Source organism: Corythoichthys intestinalis, chromosome 10 (genome assembly GCF_030265065.1).
Source record: "Corythoichthys intestinalis isolate RoL2023-P3 chromosome 10, ASM3026506v1, whole genome shotgun sequence".
Classification (NCBI taxonomy): Eukaryota; Metazoa; Chordata; class Actinopteri; order Syngnathiformes; family Syngnathidae; genus Corythoichthys; species Corythoichthys intestinalis.
The window spans coordinates 42048642-42071618 of NC_080404.1; the positions used below are offsets into that span (position 1 = coordinate 42048642).

At 39.8% G+C, this 22977-nt stretch overlaps 1 protein-coding gene across 8 annotated transcripts in view; it reads right to left on the reverse strand.

Moving 5' to 3' along the window:
• The window catches only part of LOC130922696 (adhesion G protein-coupled receptor A1), a 264480-nt gene that overhangs the window by 45720 nt on the left and 195783 nt on the right, over nt 1-22977 (reverse strand). For 7 of the 8 annotated variants that reach the window (XM_057847627.1, XM_057847628.1, XM_057847625.1 and 4 more), the window contains one exon: nt 2749-2876. In XM_057847627.1, coding sequence (XP_057703610.1) covers nt 2749-2876 — 128 coding nt within the window. Of the gene's footprint in view, nt 1-2748; nt 2877-5896; nt 5998-22977 lie in introns of those variants that run through there. The other variant, XM_057847634.1, reaches the window with a different exon arrangement.

A 22977-nucleotide genomic window follows, 5' to 3' on the forward strand; every position in this document is an offset into this window, starting at 1 on the left:
GACTTACAAACAAGGTCCTGGAACGAATTAAATTCGTATGTAGAGGTACCACTGTATATACATATATGGCAGAAAACAGACAAGACTGAAAAAGCAGTTTCTGCTCTTGCACTCCTCTGAAACTAAAACTGCTGTATTTTAAGCCAAAACAACTGTTGTGTTTGATAGAACAATATGTCTATATGCTGCCATAGCAGATTCATGGCGCAATAAGCCCCCGAACTATTTTTAATTGGTCCGTTTTACCCTGGAAACCCCTGTTTACAGACGTCGTGCAACCGCTTTTGTTTTAACCCAGCCATAAAACTAAGGTAATTAATTATATTTATCATTCAAAATGTCTGTCATTTTTAGCTTAGAATCATTAATTGATGTCTAACATCTCGACCACTCCTTGATGTCTGCGATTTCTGCGATTGTTTTTGATGATGTGCGGATGCGAACTGATACATGCTAATCGTTTGTGTGGATTGTTATTGCTGTATCAGCATCTGGTTATAAACGCAAATTTGAATTGCCGTTATTGAAGATGAAACTGATTTCTTTTTTATTTTAGTTTCATTCTGCAAGTGTTGATGTCATGAAGAGCTGAATAAAGTCAGCAAACTACACGGACATCTGACATCGTCATTTTGGCGCTTAGCTTACTGTCGAGCTAGGATTTAGCTACAACATTTTAGCGAGCAATGTACAATGACATATAATATATGTTTTTGGATAGATATTTTAAGATTTAGGGGGTATGTTGGGGTACTTATACAGTGGGCCAAATAAGTATTTAGTCAATCACTAATTGTGCAAGTTCTCCCACTTGAAAATATTAGCGAGGCCTATAATTGTCAACATGGGTAAACCTCAACCATGAGAGACAGAATGTGGAAAAAAAAAAACAGAAAACCACGTTGTTTGACTTTTAAAGAATTTATTTGCAAATCATGGCGGAAAATAAGTATTTCGTCAATACAAAAAGTTAATCTCAATAGTTTGTTATGTACCCTTTGTTGGCAATAACGGAGGCCAAACGTTTTCTGTAACTCTTCACAAGCTTTTCACACACTGTTGCTAGTATTTTGGCCCATTCCTCCATGCAGATCTCCTCTAGGGCAGTGATGTTTTGGAGCTGTCGTTGGGCAACACGGACTTTCAACTCCCTCCACAGATTTTCTATGGGGTTGAGATCTGGAGACTGGCTAGGCCACCCCAGGACTTTGAAATGCTTCTTACGAAGCCACTCCTTTGTTGCCCTGGCTGTGTGTTTGGCGATACATGGCCCCATGCATTCTTTCCTTTACACAGATCAGTCGTCCTGGTCCCTTTGCAGAAAAACAGCCCCAATGCATGATGTTTCCACCCCTATGCTTCACAGCGGGTATGGTGTTCTTCGGATGCAATTCAGTATTCTTCCTTCTCCAAACACGAGAACCTGTGTTTCTACCAAAAAGTTCTAATTTGGTTTCATCTGACCATAACACATTCTCCCAGTCCTCTTCTGGATTATCCAAATGCTCTCTAGCGAACCGCAGACGGGCCTGGACATGTACTTTCTTCAGCAGGGGGACACGTCTGGCAGTGCAGGATTTGATTCCCTGGCGGCGCATTGTGTTACTGGTCCCAGCTCTCTGTAGGTCATTCACTAGGTCCCCCCGTGTGGTTCTGGGATTTTTTGCTCACCGTTCTTGTTATTATTTTGACGCCACGGGGTGAGATCTTGCATGGAGCCCCAGATCTAGGGAGATTATCAGTGGTCTTGTATGTCTTCCATTTTCTAATAATTGCTCGCACAGTTGATTTCTTTACACCAAGCGTTTTACCTATTGCAGATTCAGTCTTCCCAGCCTGGTACAGGTCTACAATTTTGTCTCTGGTGTCCTTCGACAGCTCTTTGGTCTTGTCCATAATGGAGTTTGTAGTGTGACTGACTGAGGTTGTGGACAGGTGTCTTTTATACCGATAATGAGTTAAAACAGGTGCCATTAATACAGGTAACGAGTGGAGCCTCATTAGACCTCGTTAGAAGAAGTTAGACCTTTTTGACAGCCAGAAATCTTGCATGTTTGTAGGTGACCAAACATTTATTTTCCTAATTTGGAAATAAATTCTTTAAAAATCAAACAATGTGATTTTCTGTTTTTTTTTCCACATTCTGTCTCTGATGGTTGAGGTTTACCCATGTTGACAATTACAGGCCTCGGTAATCTCTTCAGGTAGGAGAACTTGCACAATTGGTGGTTGACTAAATACTTATTTGCCCCACTGTATGGTTAATTCCGATTTACACTGAAATTCTGGTTACGTCGCCAGCGTAGGAACTCGTTCGTAACCCGGGGACTACCTGTAATGCAGATCTAAATATTGAGCATCCGATGGTAGAAAAATAGTAGTAGCACAATTTTTTTAATTGTACCTTTACTGTATGTAGCATGTGTCGATGTGTTTAATCAAATCTAGTCAAACTCCAGCCAGCATAGTCATGACACAATTCAAAATTAAAATATAAATAAGGCAGAAATTATGCCATGACATACAAAGTTGCTTGCGGCAGCAGATTAAACTTGACATACATTAGTAAGCCAATCTATTTATTTTTGATTGGACATGTCCTGTTTGGAGTCTTGAGGGGATTGAGACGATCAGCGCTTGGAGTGAAAATGAGGCCCTCAGGCACCCAGAACTCATTGCCAGTCAATTGCAGAGCTGCCAATGCGCCTTTCAACATAAATATTTGCTAAACGGGGTGAATTTTCTTACCTGTGATGCACTATATATGTGATGATGGAGGCAAAGAGGCAGAGCAACATGACCGCAGTGCAGGCATACACGACCGGGTGCAAAAATTCCCCTGGGAATGGGGGGAAAGACAGCACCTTCTTCAGATCCTGAGGAATAAAGGGAGCAGAAGGGAGATTAGAGGAAAAGCGGCAGTTTCATTACAAATAATATGAGCGGTTTAGTTTCATGAGGAATAAAATGAGCAAGCGTTTGGCCTCCATAGCTAAACCATCCCACAAAATTTAGCCAAGGGCAAAAATGATGAGCTGTAAATTACTGCATGCTTTTCCACATAGTATACTGTGAACAAGAGAGAAAAGAATAGGTAAAATAAAAATGGATTTCCAGATTATGTCTTCGAGTTTGAATGCTGAACTATTACTATTTAAGTGTCTGTGACACAAAAAAGCGTGTTTATTTCATATTACACGCTGTATTTTATGCTCCTGAATGAAATGGACATAGGCGGAGTTTGACTTTCTGGCCGGGGGGGGCACAACATGTTGATGACCCTGATACGCAGTGTCAGCAATAAAATTAACTTACAAGAATATGTATAATAATAAGTTGAAAATGAGCGTTTTTTTTGTTTCCCATCATTCTTGAGGGGAATTCTAAATCAGGCTGCTTAGGACAGCTATACTTTTCGCCAAGATCGTCATCCATTAAATATGGTACGCCCACCGGTGTCGTGCCAATGTAGTTACCCCAGTCAACAATTGTATCCCCTGGGTGCAGCCATATGGAGGTAGATTTGTGTCTTCATTATTCGATCAAAAAGAAAAAAATGTGTTTGAATGCAAAAATAAATTTGAAACTCAAAAAATGCATTTGAAAGCTGTTTTTCTTTGAATTTTTGTTTTGATTGAAGGTTTTTTTTTCTTTTTGATTGTAGCAACTTTTTTGATTGAAGTAATGTCGTTTTGCGTTTGGGCCACATTTTGGCTAGGACATTTGTGTCTTTATTATTCAATCAAAAAATAAGTTGCTTCAAACAAAAAAACATATATTTTCAAACGAAAAATCACTTCTATCAAAAAAAGGAAAATTCCAATTGTAGAGAAAAAGTTTTTGAATGCGAAAAAATATTTGAGACTCAAATATTTGAACACATTTGTTCAAAGCATTTGAACACTTAATTTTTAATCAAAAAAGTTTTCTTTGATTTTAGCAATCTTTTTTGTTTTGGGGCCATATTATGGGTAGGACATTTGTGTCTAAATCTTTCAATCCCCCCCAAAAATTTTCAAACAAAGAAAAAAATCATTTGAAAGATAAAATTGCCCTCCCCTAATTTTTTTTATTAAATAATAATAATAAATAATATGCAAAGCAAATGACCGTCTAAGGTGCTAGTCACATGATCTGTTCGAAAAATAATTTTGACCCATTATAAAAAAATTTTTTTTTTGATCATTTCATTCATTTTTGTTGTTTGCTTTAATGCTTTACAACTTGTATCCATATATGGGAAAGTCAATTACATGCCATGACACTTTTCGGCCACCGGGGGGGCCTGGCCCTCCTGGCCCCCCTTAAACTCCACTTATGGCAATGGTGTGCTTGAATGTGTGTGGAAGCGATAGATATATTTATTAAATTGAATTAAACTGAATTTGAATCCCGCGCTATGAAAATGAGAGACTTCCGGCCAGATAGTGGATTGCGAAAGAAGCTGATGTGACGTCAGCGGATTAACCATCTCACAATACAGGCATTACTATTTTATGTAGAGAGACTGCAGATTTAGCTGATTTTGCAGACTATTTTTTGAGTCACGCCAGCCCAATGTGCTACAGGCTTTTGTTGTTACACGGGGGAGAGTGGTGTGAGGCTTTTTGGATTTCCAAAAGATCCTTGTACACATGCGAAGAATGGGCAAAACAAGTCAAACAAATGTGGGACCACTGGACCAACGAGGAAGTGAGTAATCTACGTGTTTTATATTACTGTATTTTTCGGACTATAAGTCGCACCTGAGTATAAGTCGCACCAGCCCAAAAATGCGCAATGAAGAGGGGGAAAAAAAAAAAAATCAGTCGCACCGGAGTATAAGTCGCATTTTTGGGGGAAATTTACTTGATAAAATCCAACAGATAGAACAGATATTCCATCTTTGAAGGAAATTTAAAATAAAAATACAATAGAGAACAACATGCTGAATAAGTGTACAGTATAATAATGTTACATGATGTATGAACAACGAAATTCGAACGTGGCCGGTATGTTAACTTAACATAGCTATTCAGATAACTATAGCATAAAGATCCTGGCAAGTTTACCAAACCATCAGTGTCACTCCAAAACACCAAATAACATGTGAAATGATATAATAATGTGTTAATAATGCCACACGTAAGTCGCTCTAGAGCAGGGGTCCCCAAACTTTTTCCTGTGGGGGCCACATAACTTTTCCCTTCTCTGATGAGGGGCTGAGGTCAGCGTGTAACAGAAAAAGTGTGATGATTGCAGGAGTGCCTAAATGTAAAAAGGTATTGTTTTTCAGAAAGCGACAATCAAATAACCCTTTTTGGAGTCTTCACGGAACAAAAGTAAATAAAATAATAATATATAATAATAATAATAAATAATAATAAGTGAAAAAGAGGGTTAATTTGACTGGGGATCCCTCTGAGGGTGTGTCGAATAAAGCCGGTGACGCTATGGAGTATGGATCAGAGAATCAACAAGGGACGTTCAGGATTTATTTGTTTCCTTTAATGATGATGAAAGGAGTATGAGATTTATTTTGTTGTATTGTGGTTTCTGTGAATACAAGATAAACAATTAACATATCTAAATTAACAGGAACAGCATTAACTATGAAATGCACTGCTTACATAAGGCATACAATGCTAATCATTCACAATAATGAGCATACACATTAAGCAGGAAAATAACTAACAATTTAGATAAGTGAATTGGCAACAAACAAAATTCAGCCTCCACCATGTAGCCAAAGGGGCCAACGATTAGCATTAGCGATTAGCGCTAGCGGCTAACGGTTAGCACACGGTGGCTAGCGGTTAGCTAGTGGCGGCAAACGAATACAAGGGACCCTAAGCAGGTAACTCATCTGCCAAACGTGTTTATGCACTGCCAAGGCACACTTCTGCAATATACCCACCTCTCTCATTCACACACAACACTTGGATTGCCACAAAACAGGACGGCAGCTTGAGGAAAAAACCGCAGGCAGTGAAAGGGGGAAAAAGTGACTAGTGTACACCTGCAGTGAAGCGGGGAGAGACTGTACCTCGTGCGTGCCAATGAAGGGAGGAGAGAAAGTGACTCGTGCGAGCGTCGCTTTTCTTAAAGGGCCAGCGTAGTAACAATTGGACAAAAGCACAAACATGCAATGGGGCTTTCCTACAATAACACTATTAATTAAATAGATAATAACCAAATAACACTCTCTGGGTTTTTTTTTTACAGAAAAAAAGACAGAAAATAAATAACACTATGGGGGGTGGGGGGATCAAAATGCTCTCTGGTATTGTTCAGGGGGCCAGACCAAACATCCCATTCATATACACAAATAAAAATAAATAAATAAATAAATAAATAAATAAATAAATAAATAAATAAATAAAGTAGTTGGTTTTGCTCCAAGGGAGCGCTACACACATTTACGCATATTTTGATTTTTTTGTTTGTTTGTTTCTTTTTACATTTAATCAAAGTTTTCACCTGTGTTCACCTGGCTGTTGAGTTTGGTGAGTTTTGAAGCATTCTGGGGGGTCAAAGTAGGGCTCAAAGCGTCGGCGGGACAAAAAATGACTGCTAGGGGGCGCTGCATAGTGTACAGTGATACCTCAGCTCACGAACATAATTGGTTCCCAGAAAGTGTGCGTGAGGCGAAAAGTTCGTCTTCCGAACATTTATTTCCCATAAGAAACCATTAAAATGAGAATAATCCGTTCCCAGGTCCCCATAAAACATAATTTTCTACTAAATAAGCCTTAAAACTACACAAAAATATACCTTATTTTATGTATAATAAGTGTGCTATTGTATTATAATTAAAGAAATAAACTGTACTGTATAATAAAGTTGTTTTATTTACCTTTGCGATGGTATGGGAGTGGGAGGAGTGGGAGGAGGGAGGGAGGGAGTTACTGTTTGGAAGGAGAGTGTTACCGGCAAAGTGCGCAGTTAGCGTAGACTCCACTGCTGTGCCCCCCACATGCTTTTGGTTGTTAATAAAAGTGCCCACAAAAAGCCATCCGACGCCTCTGGGTGTTTGTATGCACGCCGCCTCCTTTCTGGAGAGGAAATCGGGCGAACCGAAGACTACCGACGACAACGAGCCAACGTGACTCGCCGGTCCACTTCTCACGACGGTGGGAAGCTGAAAGCACCGCCAATTACCAGTCGAGGGCGAATTGGTAACACGAGTCACCTTCCATAAGGACTGTATGTAACTCTTTTTCGGTCCCATAATAGCAAAAGTACACTCAATATGGTCCAAAATGTCTATCAAACACAAACCACGTCCGCACTCAACGAAAGGGAGGGGACGAACTGGGACGCCGTGAGCGTGCGTCAGCTTCTCGTGGCGCTGTCCGACCGCGTGGCTTGGTTCGTCCGCCGAAAACTAGTTCGCCAGCAGAGACTATATGCTCGCGAATTTAATGTTCTTGAGGCGAAAAGTTCGTGAGCTTAAGCGTTCGTGAGCCGAGGTATCACTGTATATGGAATCTGTCTTTACATGGTACAAAAGATTGCACCTGTCTTGACCTGCCTGCCGATTTTGGTGCATTTTAAAGCATTCTAAGGGGGTCAAATTGAGTTCAAAGGGGCTGCGGGACAAAGAATAACTATCATAATATCTCAAGGAGAAAACAAAACATGTTTTCAGTTGCAGTAGCCCTACACTGGATTTTGACCTACTTGAGCATTGTAGCTTTTTTTTGTTTTGTTTTTCTGCTTAATCCTACATATATCACAATTTGACATTGTAAGCCAGCGAGACATATTGCAAAAGAAAATTAATGTTTGAGTCCTTTTCAAAAGACGTATTGTTACAGGCGGTGGTCATTGAGTATTATCAGCAAAGCATCACTATGCTCTAACTCAAAAAAGTAAACAGGTATTGAAAAGCATCATTTGGCTGATATTAGATCAGTTGCATTGGGAAACACAAAATAGTGGTTTCAATTCTGATGGATGGCAAATATTGGAAACTGGAATATTGACTGAAGGTGACTGCAATATGAGGGAATATATCAGACAGCTTCTATGAACCTGTGGTCAGACCTAGGAAGAGTGTGACCACACTGTTTCCTAACATACAGTCTAAATAGTGTAAATCATATTGTATTGTAAGCACTGAACATTGGGATTTTTTTCAAGATGCTAAATGGAGCAGACTTTCAGGTATATAGTACAATACAGAGAATACAGTATATCTCTGTCAGATCAAGAGATCACATCTCTGTGAGGTTATATCTCTATCCACATTGTCTAACTCCATTAGTATCTCAGACTGACGAAGCAACATCTACTCCCATTAACCCATCGACCTTTGGGTAAGCTTGTGAAGGAAATGACCTTTAATTGAGCAAGGTTAGAGGAGCTGAGGTGAAGGGCTTTTATGCCAGAACAGTGGGGAGATAAAGAGAAAATTCATTCAATTTCACTTAACATCATTGTGTTTTATAATTTCATTTTAAGCAACAAGAAAACAAGATGCTTATAGAGTAGGCCTGCACAATATATTGTTTAAGCATCGCCATTGCAATGTGCGCATCTGCAATAGTCATATCGCAGGGCGTGAGATTGTTTTGACTAATTTTGCTCCATAAAAGCAGCAAGTGTGAAGAGAAATGGCTTCCTGGCATCCCTTTTATATACAGTGAAGGAATCCGACCTTTTAGTCAGATTGCCGGAATCACGCCAGCCGAACTGCCGGAGCTGCGCTGGCAAAACTCCGACAACCCGGCCAAAAGGCCAAACTCCGCGTGTTCATTTTAGTCTTAACCCCTTGTACTGACTCCATTTTAATAGCTGGAAAAAGGATTTCGAAACACGAGTTGACAATTTATTCTGACTCGCAATTATACAGCACAGAGGGACCCAGGCGAGGATCCAAGGTCACCATATCACAAGTCAACAAAAGGTTCACGAGAAAAACGACAACGATTAATTAACCCTTTAACACCTAAGCCTATTTTGGCCGAATTTGCATGCCTTTGATGTTGCCTTTATATTTCAAAGAAAAAACTGTTCACAATGGCCAAGTTGGGTCCCTTTTTTCAGGATACCTTGAACTTCATGTCCAAACTGTTGTTTTCTTCACTGACCAACTTTAATCCACATTTTGGACCCAAAAAGACAAAAAATCCCAAAATCTTTTTTATTTATTTATTTATTTTTTTTTTTTTTTTTTTTTTTTTTTTAAACCTGTCCTGTTCAGCTGTTTGACACAGAGAATGGAAGTCTAAGTGCCCAGATTCTGAACAGTTTTAATGTTTCACATTGAGAGTCTGACATACTCCCATTGTGATCATTCAAAATACCTTTTTATTATGACAAAGCAGCGAACAGGAAGGGATTATGGGGGGACAGAAGAAAAGAAATACAAGAGAAGAAGGAAAAGAAACACATACACAAACAACAACTAGATATACATTGAACATCTAAACTAGTTACTAATATGCTGGTGCTATCGTCAGCGAGATGTATTTCCGGTTTACACCATGTGGGGGCCTATTGGCCAGTGAAAGAGGAGAATGGGGGTGGGGGTGTCTATAAGCCTATAAGCTAAGTGATTGAAAGGGGTAGAGTGTGCACAAATCAGTTCTGTGAGCTAGAACCCAGTAATCGTGTGAATCTCTTACGAGTAAGCCCGTTGGCGACCAACCCTACGCCGCCGCATCGCCAATCCCGGCACCGGGACCCCCGACCCGAGAATGCCCTACCACATCCAGCAGCACGCAGGCCCCACCGGGCGCGCGACAGCCACGCAGACGGGCGGAGAAGCCGCGCGGGCGCCAACCCAGGGCCACAGCCCCCACCCAGCCAGCCCGGGGAGGGAGGGAGGGCGGGCGCGGGGGCGGGGGGCCATGCGCAGCTCATCCCTCCTCCCGCAGCCCAGCAAAGGAGCCATCGTCCCCCCCCGGGACCCAGGGTGGTCCCCCGGGCCACCCGCGCACCCATCAACCGGCCTTCAGGGATGGCAGGAGGGGACGCACCACCAACCCCACGCCCGCACCCACTCCCGCCCGCCCACCCGGGCCACGAGCCACAGCCCCCCAACCGGCACGGCACGCCACGGGACCCCCAGTGGCCCACCAAGCCCCAGGCAAGGCAGGGTCCCCCACCGGTGCAGGCGACACCCCGCTGATACACCGGCGCCCAGTCAGCGACCCGCGACGGAGCGCAGGGCGGATGCCCAGCCAGAGAAGAGAGGGGAAGGCGGAGGCAGGAGAACGCCCAGGAACTGCCACGGGGCGATGCAAGATCGGGGACCCGACCCCCCAACCTACTCCCGCGGCCGGCAGCCGAGGCAGAGGGGAGGCCACACCCCAGGAGCCACGCCATATAAAAAATCTTTTTTCAAAATTTGTAATGTTGAAGTCCCACTGACAACCAAACATGCTCGACCAACCGTTTTGAAGCTTGATAATATTTATTTAACTTGCTAGGATAAACATTCAATAGAAAAAAATAAGATTTAGTTTTATGTTTGACAATTCAACACAAACAGCAGCTATGGTCATAGGCGTTTTTGGCCTTCACACATACTATGGTCAAAACATGTTATATACAGTGCAAAATAGTGAGATTTTTTTTAAATATATATTATCCAACACAAAAAGGGTTTGGAGGATATCTCTTTGTGAAGTTAGGTATTGTACCCATCACCTTATCAAAGGTATATATGTACATGCAATCAAGCTTCTCGAACACACATCTATATAAAAATTGATAAGATTCCCATCGTGAAGAAAAAATAACAAACATTGAAAAAAAAGTATTTTCAAAAATATTGACAAGTAGTTCAGTTCAATTCAAATTTTTTTAGGCATGCGACCCAATAAAGTTTTTTTTGCGCACTCAATAAAGTTTGTTTTTGAACATGTTACTAAGCTGCGTCACATACAACGTCACACAGCCTACTCATCCGCCGTTTGCGCGCTGCTGTCACTTCTACTCGCCGAGATGCCGACTGATCCGAGGAAAACAATGACAAATACAGTTTATCCTATTCCTTGAGTTGATAAAATAATGAATTAGCTTGCGCTAAATTTAGTTTTCGATTCATTCTGCACGTTTCAAAGTCGCTAGCTCAATTCAACCGGCCGTTGCTTGCTACACATGTCTCCTTTCCCTTATTTGGCGCCTTGCTCGTCAATTTATTAAAAATGTTCACATTAGGTTCGTCCTTCTTGACATCACAACGGCCCTTGGGATATGTAGTCTTTTGTGCTGCTTTCGGTGTTGAAAAAAGGACAAGAAATGATGGAAATATGGAGATAGACACATGGTCCATGCAGCGTGTCAATGCATATTTATGAGTGCAATAAAACTACAAAACTCAAATGACATTATCTCCCGTTTTACTTGGTCGATTGACTTCAAATAAAAACTGGTGTGGACATCAACTTCCGTACTTTCAAACGAGAGCAACCAGGGGCACGTGGGTGACGTAATTACAGCGTTACGAGGCTTCAAAGATGATATGCGTAAACGTGTCGCATCCGACACGTTCGGTGTTAAAGGGTTAAATATTCAGTCTTTTTTTTTAAGGTTCTCTCGGGGCGATCTGTGGGAAGAAGAAGGGTGTGTTTGGGATAATCTTCTATTGCAGGTTGGGCTGTTTAGTTCCTGCGTCACAGTTGCTGAGTCACCATTACTGGGGCAACCGCAGTGGGAGATTTTGCCCGCCTCAGCGTCAAAGGGGCTGTTGGAGTCTTATCAGTCGTGTTATCAGTTGGATATTGGGTGTTCTCCGGTGTTCCAAGTGTTGAGACAGGACGTCCTGCCATTTGTTCTGGACTGTCCAGAAGAACTGACATGGAGACGTGGGCTTGTAGATGTCTTGCCTATCACCTGGTAGTCAGTGCCAATTTTGCTCAGTCAGCTGCATGACACACACTTTGGGCTTCCGTGATAAGATGTATCTCAAGATCGACATTTTATGGCCCTATTGTCGACCCAGTTCATGGATGCACACACCATGCTTATATTTATCTATCATTTACATCTTCATTTCAACGGTAGGCGTCACCTTTTAATTCTTTTCTCCACCTGCACTAACCTTTTTGGATCCAGTGTTGATTTCGCTCACAAGAAAATAAGACTTTCGTCCGTCTTCCGGCAAAACAAAGAAACTGCGGCGCTGTCAAAAATCGTCGTATTTCAAGCATGTTGTCGGATGTAGAAACAAATGGCAAGTCAAATTTTACGTCGGATGTCGAAAAGATCGTGTGTCGAAGCGATCGTATGTCCAGGTACCACTGTACTATGGTTATCTATGTAAAACAAAATATTTTGTTCGAACACATGTTCCCACAAAAACAGCTAAATATACCTACAGTATAAACTAAATTACGAATGCATAAAAAATACATACTAGCTTGTAGGTCTTAACAGGGAGCAGCTGGATTCAGCTATGGTAAAGGAGTTACGTCATATTCATTGTTGCATCTAGAGGGCAGTGTATCCACCCAAATCAATAAAACTATATGCAAACACTTTTCAAAACGAACCATTACATCGCCACTCTAAATAAATGCATACTCGATGCAGCAAAATTTGATTCGAAGCTTTCGCCTGATCAAATTACTCAAATTAATCGATTAATCGTTGCAGCAGTAATCGCAATACATATCGTAATATATCGCAAACACCGCAAAATTCGCAATTTCAGTTTTTTTCTAATATCGTTCAGCCCTGCTATGGAGAGAGCAGCGTTTACTGCTTGCGTGGTTAGAGTAGGGCGATCCATTATTTTAGATGGATGCGGATTTTAAAATCATCTAGATTTCATAATATCACTTTGCATGTGTTCAATCAATAGCTACTGTGACCTTTGTGTATGAGTTACCTGTGAAGGTTAAATGTTTTGCAATCTTAGCCAATCAGTATAGTGTGTTCACAAAAAAAAAAAAAAAAAAAAAAAAGTTTAAACTTTCAAATGATTTTTGTTTGTTTCGTTGTCTGGAAGTTGGGCTACTTGGCTCTAGATTCATCACTTTTTGAGGTGTGCGTTCATGTTATAATTATTACTGCATATGTTTTTCCATTGTTGGTTTAATTTGTTAGCTACACTGCTACATTAACTGCTAGCTGACATGGACAAAGTATTTCTGTTCCTTTAAATATTTTCATTTTCAATATATATACTGTATCAATAAGGGAATTAATTGGGTTATTTTTGTACAATTTTTTAACATGTTTGTTATTTGATTGCTGTGGGAACAGCCAAGGGCATAGTTTTGGTCTAAATATTGGTAGGGACGATGTGGGGACGGGGATGTGATGGGGGCGGGGTTAAGTCATCAGCAAATCAAGTGTGCGTTTGAGGAAAAAAATGGACTGGGACATTCACCAATAAGAAAGGGGTCAATGTGTGAAAATAATGAAAGTAATTCACTTAATAATGGGTAGGATCAATTCTATCCTTACAACATTTGGAAAGACAATCTAAATGACCTATATAAATAAAGTCATTATATAATGCGAATAAGGTTGCTTAAATGTTGGTGGGGACATTTTGAGCATCTTGAAAAGTTGGCAGTGTTATGTCCCTACCATCCCTATGCAAACCTGCGCCCTTGGTAACAGCCCAGATCACACGTACGTTGACCAACTCATTGTTATGATTTGCTGATCAGTATGACATGTTGCATTACTCATTCCTTTGGTTAAGTATGAATCAACCAAAGTTACTAAGACATTCTTCCAGCCATCTATAAAAAGACAGTTTATTGTAAAAGCTGAATTTATGTTTATTGTTTAGGTTGTAATTAATCACACTTATGCAGTGCACAGTTATCCCCTTTGATTATGAATGCATCAATCTATTCCCGATGCCAATGGAATCACAAGTCAGCCTCTAAATGAGAACGTGTTGATCCTAAGAGAGATTAATAATTACATTGCCATTATTCTTTATGAGAAAATTCATTCATCTCAAATGTGTATTATTTCCAGTGACAATGAGGAGAAAAAATAAACATCTTTACTATAGCTGATTGGGCAAAACACAAGACAGAAAGACCAGAAATGGCACTGTAAAACAGACTAAGCTGTACTTTTTTTTTTGTGAGCTTATGTATATGCACAATGACAAGACAACATGCAGGGTTCGAACATATCATACAACTCATTAAATGTGTTAATTAATGTTAAACAAGCAAATATTAAGTTTGTATTTACCCTCAGAGGGATGTCATAGAAGGACAATGAAAACTGGTTAATTATAAATTACAACGATATGAAATGAGGGTGATGGAAAACAAATGCCTGTGGCACCAGAGACTGTGCTCAAATTGGTGAGCTAAATTATTAACTACATTCAGTATTGCATAGTTTAATTTGTGAGTAACATATCCACACAACCATCAAGTCATGTATAGGTCATAGACAAAAAGTGAGGGAACGCTTTAGACCATATTTTAATAATTTCATGGACAGGCACAAGTGGCCGGATACATCACTTATAAGCGTAAACACTGCTGATTACCTTCTATGGAGGTAAATTTGTGTATTTATTATTCAATCCCCCAAAAAAATCCTTTCACTTCAGAAAAAAAGTGTGTTCAAAACTTTTTTTCCACTTAAAAAAAAGTGACACTTGAATGAAAAAAAAAATCAAATAAAAATAATATTTTCAAAACAAAAAAAAAATAGGGGAGGGCAATTGTATTTTTGCAGATTATTTTTTTCTTTGATTGAAAATATTTTTTGGGATTGAATAACCTTTTTTGGGGATTGAATGATTTAGACACAAATGTTTTACCCATAATATGGCCTAAACACAAAAAGGCTTGCTTCAATCAAAGAAAAAAATTTCAATGAAAAATTATGTGTTCAAATGCAACATTTTGAGTCCCAAATATTTTTCCGCATTCAAAAACTTTATTTCTATGATTGATTTTTTTGTTTGTTTGTTTGAAGAAACATATTTTTTGATAGAATAAAGACAAAAAACTGTCCAAAATGTGGTCCAAACACAAAACATTGCTTCAATCAAAAAAGTGGTTTCAATGAAAAAAAAAAAAAAAAAAAAAAACTTTTCGATCGCATTTTTTTGAGTTTGAAATGTATTTTTGGGGGGGAAAATTTTTGATCGAAAATATATATTTTGATTGAAAATATATATTTTGATTGTGAAAATACAGTATATATTTTGATTGAAGCAACTAATTTTTTTTAATTAAAGCAACTTTTTAAAATATAATAATAACAAAGACACAAATTTACCTCCATACCCTTCCACCATTGAACAGGCTTCATTATATTCTGTGGTCTGTTTTGTTTGTTCACCTGTAAATTCCTGTCAATAATTTGAACTGACGCCTGGCACTCTCTTTCTGCCACTATATGATGGGAGATGAAACTGGTTTGCTCAGTGGAAGGTTGACTCACTTGGAAAGAAGAATTAAAAGCAGATTACATGAATTGGGGAATCTGATTACATGAATTGTCCTGATCCGATCACATGATCGGAAATCGGACTGATTGCACCATTTTTCAGAGGATCGGAATCGGATGAAAAAGATCAGGTTTTTTAATTTAAAAAAAAAAAAAAGTTTTTTCTGCTTCATGCCCGTACAGCCTCTCACTCTCCCTCCTGCTGCTTTTCTTGCTCAACAGTGCCCTGGAGCTTTTTAAAGATAATTGACGAGTTTGTAGCTTTGATCTTGCCTGAGTAGCTCTACCATCAAAGGCCCAAATGTGTCAATCATTGTTTAGCTTAGTTGAATTTTTCATTTATCCCAGACAATTGTTTTAGGTTGTTTTATTTACCTGACATGTTTTGGCTACTACTTCCGCCTTTATCAGAGCACTGCTGTTGGTGTGAAGCGTCTTTATCAGCTGATGGATAAAGGCGTTGCCATGTTTGTGTGTTTTCTCAGTTATTTTCCTTTCATTCCAGCACATGAATCGGCTGGATGGGCGGGGCTGCACAACACACCTGCGACGCATCAGGAGCACTTATTATTTAAGGGTTCCTGTCACCATACACGAGTGTCAGACTATTGCATATGCTTGTTACCTGCTTTGCTTACCGCTGTGTGCTCATCGTCACCCTTGGTGCTTCCCGACATTCTTCGATCGTGTTGTGGTTTGATCTCGTTTATTTTTGTGCTCTTTTGGATTTTGTAATTGTAATTTTGTACTCAGTTATATTCACGCCATTTTTGGCGTGCTCCCTCAGTTGTGTTTTCTTATACTCGCGTTTTCTAGCGTGCTCTCTAAATTGTATTTTCTTATACTCGTGTTTTCTAGCGTGCTCTCTAAGTTGTACTTTGTTATACTCGCCTTCTCTTGCGTGCTCTCAGTTGTACTTTGTTATACTTGCGTTCCTTAGCGTGCTCCCTTTGTTGTACTCATTAAATACATAATTCGCTCTACTGATCTCCTGGTCTGTGTTTTGGATCCACATTAACGGCTTGCCGTTCTTTACAGGCGTGACTTACCTTTCAGATTTGAAAGGCGAGTCACGCCCTCTGCTGACCATTCACTCTTCTAGGATGCTGGTCCAAGTAGTAGTGAGCATGTAAGCTTGCTCTCTACTACCTGTGACTTGCCTGTCAAATCTGACAGGTGAGTCACGCCTCCATCCATCAGCTAATACAGACGCGTCACACCAACATCAGTGACACTCCGATGAAGGCGGAAGTAGTCACCGAAACATGTAGGGTAAATAAAATGACCTAAAATAATTGTCTGGAATAAAAGAAAAATTCAAGTAATCTATAAGTGTAGACGAAATAAACTCAATACAACCATCGTTTAGCTTGTTTAAAACTAGCGGTAGTGTGCTCATTAGGGGTGTGCCATTTTAGGCACCCCACGATTCGATTCGATTCAGGGTGCTACGATCTGATTATTAAACGATGATCGCGGTATTGAGGATAATCGCGGTTATCGAGATTAACACTATTATCGATGCATCGTACATTACTACTTACTACAGTAACCGAACAAATTTATGTCCATTATTCATTTAAAATATCCTAATGATTCAACAGGAACGATGGAAACATGTCCATACAACAAAAAGCTGTTTTTTTATTTTTTTATTTTTTTACAAGAAAGTGCTAAAACATTCACCATTTTAAAGGGAGAACTTATTTCTCTCAACAATACAATAACATTTACACAGGTGGAGTGAATTCCACATTTTCTGGAAACTAAGTGTCTTTAGAAATAAGACTTCTTTTAACCAATATACTTTGTTTTCACAGAATTCTGTACTATTTCGCATGTTTGTAGTGTTACCGCTGTACTTAATCATGGTTTTAAACGTTCTGCATATGAAATACACATAAGCGAATTAGCTAATTAGCTATATAGCTTAGTGCTCGGCGCTAACTATTAACATCTCAAAAACAAAAACAAAAAAGGCTAAACAGTACAAGAGGGTTCGTGTGCTCACCTCTTTTAGATGCCTTAAAACTACTGCTGGACATCTAAATGACAAGGAGCAACGAACTATCTCTCTTCCCCTCTTGCTCTAAAAAAATAACTTGCGCACTAAAGCGCGACCACCAGGTTGCGCTTCTTTTAAAAAGGAGTAAGTCTCTCTCTCTCAGTAACCAGCAGCATCCATCATAACGTGCGCGCGTCTGTTAACGGTGCCCGGCGGCAGACGCGTCTTGAATTTTGTTCTGATACGAGCGGCTGCCATAAAGTTATGAGGGAAAAACATCGTTTTTGAACCTTTATGAATTGTAATCGAATCGTCATGTGTCGAATCACGATGCATGTAATAATCGATTTTTTGGAACTCCTCTAGTGTTCAATCTGTAAGTGATAGGCTGTCCTTACCAGCGTGAGTGGATTTGAGTGGACTCACTCAATGAAGCATTTCATAAAGACAAGCATTTTTCTATGTTATTATTGTTTTAAAATAATTCACATTATGAAGGCGGCATGGTGGGACAGTTAAATGTTTTAAACTTATTTTTAATTTTGTTTTGAACAACAATTTTTTTTCAGTATCGGATCGGGACTCTGTTTCAGCAAATTCTCAAAATAAGGTGACTCGGTCTTGGGTGCAAAAATATGCGATCGGGAAACCCTATTGGAGACCTTTATCCTGATCACTGCTGTCTACAAAAATGTAATATTGGTAAATCTGATTGTAGAGAAAAATGCTAAAAAACAGTTGATGGATAAGTCATGGAGAGACAGGACGGTGAATCTTGAATCCTCAATTCCGATCAAGTCAAGACATATAACACAAGGACATTAAAGAGTACATTTCTCAAGACTGTAATTACAAGTTTAGAGTCAATTTTCATGTGTGAACAATTTAATTTGCTTTTATTATTGAGTATTTGGGCCCTCAATGAATCATTACTGACAAAGGCCTCAGATTTAAAAAAGCTGAAAGAGTTTTTTTTTTTTTTTTTTTTTTTTTTTTTTTTTTTTTTAGGGTTAGAAGTCGGAGACCTCAATTTTTATGAAAATGCAAAAAGAACTTGTGTTTGGGTTGTAGACTGGTTATTGGCAGGCTACAGCCAGGCGTGAAGCAGTTGGTATGAGTGTACAAACATCCAACTGCTCCTTTAATGGAAACGTGTGAATAATTACTGAGTGAGCTGCTGTCAAAAGTGATGGAACTCATGTATCGTGTAGTATGGGTAAAGGAAGAAGAGAAGATCATCTTCTCATAAAGAATACCGGGGATGTTTCTTCTCCTTGTCGATACGAATAAAGCAAACAAAATGGAGAGAGCGCTCAGTCTAATTTGTAGTCTGTATATTAACTTCCCGTACTGATGTCCTGTTCTTCTTTAAAATGCAAACTCATTGAGATTGAATCGACAGTGCCTCAGCTGCTCGTAGAGAACATTTTCCCTCAGTTGCCTCAGACTTATTATCCTCAGCATGTTTTGTGCTTTCTTGCTAGGATGGCTTAAAAGCCCTTCAAGACATTGTAACAACCCCGTGGTCTGCTGCCAAAATGGAACTGAAGAGACTTGCATCATCACCCTTGCAGCTTTCTGAAAAGCAGCACGATGAATCGGTTGTGACTGAAGCCCCAGAAGCAGGGGAGGTAAACATGAACAGCAGGACACCCTATTCACACACACAGTGTACAGTCAGGATTTACTACCAGCCCAGTAGGAGATATTAACGCTTTTAGAGCTTGTTGATCCTTCTCATCTATTTTCAGAAGCAAAGCAGGCGAGATTTGCTTTCAAAAAGTACCATTATGTTTTTCTTTAAAATTCAAAGGGAACTATACACAGGCTTTACTTTTGGAAAATAACAATATTCAGAGAGTGACGATTTTCATTTCTGACACCCTAAACCTTTTTTGTCTTTGACAAGGTTTTGGAATTTCGTGGATAGACGCATGCCTGCCATTTGGAAAGATGGCTAGATGTGATGGATAAGGCTGTAAAGTACCCCATACAATATACTTAGCAATTGGTTATTCATGGATACTTTTGGAGTCAAAGTTTGAATATTAATACACTGAAATGTAAATGACCACTATTATTATACAGTGAGGCAAATAAGTATTTAATCAACCACCAATTGTGCAAGTTCTCTTACTTGAAAAGATTATAGGCCTGTAATTGTCTACATGGGTAAACCTCAAACATGAGAGACAGAATGTGGAAAAAAAAAACAGAAAATCACATTGTTTGATTTTTAAAGAATTTATTTGCAAATCATGGTGGAAAATAAGTATTTGGTCACCTACAAACAAGCAAGATTTGTAGTTGTCAAAGAGGTCTAACTTCCTCTAACGAGGTCTAACGAGGCTCCACTCATTGCCTGTATTAATGGAACCTGTTTTAACTCATTATCGGTATAAAAGACAACTGTCCACAACCTCAGTCAGTGATACTCCAAACTCCACTATGGCCAAGACCAAAGAGCTGTTGAAGGACACCAGAGACAAAATTGTAGACTTGCACCAGGCTGGGAAGACTGAATCTGCAATAGGTAAACGCTTGGTGCAAAGAAATCAACTGTGGGAGCAATTATTACAAAATGGAAGACATACAAGACCACTGATAATCTCCCTCGATCTGGGGCTCCATGTAAGATCTCACGCCGTGGCGTCAAAATGATAACAAGAATGGTGAGCAAAAATCCCAGAACCACACGGGGGGACGTAGTGAATGACCTACAGAGAGCTGGGACCACAGTACCAAAGGCTACTATTAGTAACACAATGCGCTACCAGGGACTCAAATCCTGCACTGCCAGACGTGTCCCCCTGCTGAAGCCAGTACACGTCCAGGCCCGTCTGCGGTTCGCTAGAGAGTATTTGGATGATCCAGAAGAGAACTGGGAGAATGTGTTATGGTCAGATGAAACCAAAATTGAACTTTTTGGTAGAAACACAGGTTCTCCTGTTTGGAGGAGAAAGAATACTGAATTGCACCATACCCACTGTGAAGCATGGGAGTGGAAACATAATGCTTTGGGGCTCTTTTTCTGCAAAGGGACACAGACGACTGATCTGTGTAAAGGAAAGAATGAATGGGGCCATGTATTGAGAGATTTTGGGTGAAAATCTCCTTCCATCAGCAACGGAATTGAAGATGAGATGTGGCTGGGTCTTTCAGCATAACAATGATCCCAAACACACAGCCAGGGCAACAAAGGAGTGGCTTCGTAAGAAGCATTTCAAGGTCCTGGAGTGGCCTAGCCAGTCTCCAGATCTCAACCCCATAGAAAATCTGTGGAGGGAGTTGTAAAGTCCGTGCTGCCCAACGACAGCCACAAAACATCACTCTTCTAGAGGAGATATGCATGGAGGAATGGGCAAAAATACCAGCAACAGTGTGTGAAAAGCTTGTGAAGAGTTACAGAAAACGTTTGGCCTCCGTTATTGCCAACAAAGGGTACATAACAAAGTATTGAGGTGAACTTTGGTATTGACCAAATACTTATTTTCCACCATGATTTTGCAAATAAATTCATTAAAAATCAAACATTGTGATTTTCTGTTTTTTTTCTCCACATTATGTCTCTCATGGTTGAGGTTTACCCATGTTGACAATTACAGGCCTCTCTAATATTTTCAAGTGGGAGAACTTGCACACTTAGTGGTTGACTAAATACTTATTTGCCCCACTGTATATGCCAATATGTACCAATTTTTTTTTTTTAAATTTCTATTAGAAAAATGTTTGAGTAAAATGTTACACATTCTTGTGTATTTGCCACTTATTTCCACAGTTAACAATGAGACCTTGGGCCTCTTTTGACCTCGTTGTGAGTTTGTAAGGTTGTGACTTCTGATTAAACAAACTCGATGCCAATCGAAACGTTTGTTCTTTTTCCCCAAATTAGAATCGATAAGAGAATCGATAAAGAATCGAATCGTTAAGCAATATCGGTAATGGAATCGGAATCGTAAAAATCGTATCAATTCCCATCCTTACTCAGCACAGACCTTTAAAAGCTAAAGTAACATTGCATTTTCTCTCTTGCCAAGATAAGACAACAAATCATACCGTGTTTCCAAACAAGCAAGATGGAGCGCAGCCTTGCTTGAGACACATCTTAAACATCAATGAGGAGGGAGAGGTGCAGCACATCTCACATGAGTGACGCGACCTAAACACTTCCACAATGCAAGCTGACGTACCCTATATACACACCATATGATAATGTCACGCATTATGAACATATGACGGAAACGATGTAGCATTTCGCATTCATCTCGTAGTCGTCTTGTCAAACAAAAACTGGCATTCGTCTTGTTATGTTCTAGTCTCCCAGTCCACGTTTTTAGCTCTTCATCGTCATGAAAAAATTGTTCGTCGACGAAATATTTTCATTTTCATCATTGTTGACGAAAACAACACTGGTATACCTTATAGACAAATAACTCGGCTGATACGTCATTACCATATCAAGTATTCATTCATTAATTCAGTCATTCATCCATACTGCTTATCATCACAAGGGTCACGGTCGGTACAGCATAAATTGCTCCTTTTTAAAGATAAAGGTAGAGCTAGAACGTATTAATGTAGGCAGACAGAAACACCACAGAAAGCTAGACTGTGAAGGAGGCACTGAATCTGTACTAGCTGCATAAAACGCAGTTTAATGAACCACTACATTATTGATTGCACACTGAAAACCATTATAGGTCAAATAAAACAACTAGGAAGGCAACGATCTTATACCATCTGTTCTTTGGTATGGAGACTAAGATTCTGCTCAGTGAGTTTATGGTAAAAACCCATATGGTAAGTGCTTAAATTTGAAGAAGTACAATGTTGGAAAAAGAAGCGAACTCTCAGAAAACCCTACTCAGACCAAAAGATGGAAAGATCCTTTTAAGATTGAGAGCTTTAGGACAATAGTACAGGGAAATGGAACAAGACAAATGTGTTCACACTTCGGTAAATCCCCATGAAAAGGATCATGGTCATCTACAGGGTGTTCTAAAAAAAAACGGAATTTAAATTCCCCCCCGGAGTCAGTTGAGGGGTGTGAACTAACAAGGAACAGTTCTGAAGATATGCTAAAGTGCTTTGGTTTTACAAAATTTGAGCATAGCACAGCATAGCTTTCCATGTGCTTTGTAAGAAAAGGCTGTAAAGTTGCAAGACCCTTGTTGCCCTAGCTGTCATGGTGAATGATGGGCCAATGGTGCAGCTAACAGTGCTCTGAGTAAGTGAAATCTGTTGCACAGCCAATCGAACGTTAGCAGGGGACAAAAACTGCCAGCTCAAGAAAATGTTTTTCCTCACGGCCACTTATGATTTTAACCGCAATCATATTACTTCACTGCACAGTGTCCACTTCATTACTGTGGGTCCACAGCACCACAATGTGACCGGCCCGTTGACAGCACAATTCATTAGAGCCATTACCTAACAATGCAATTTAACCTGTTCTGGATTAGTCGTGACATGTTACATCTGAACACGCCTCTACTGTCCCCCAGGCCGTCACAGCTAAACAGGTGCCTGATCCCCTGCTTGTGTAGCAGCAACAACATTAATCCATGATCTGCCCTTCCCTATCCAAAGTCAGATTA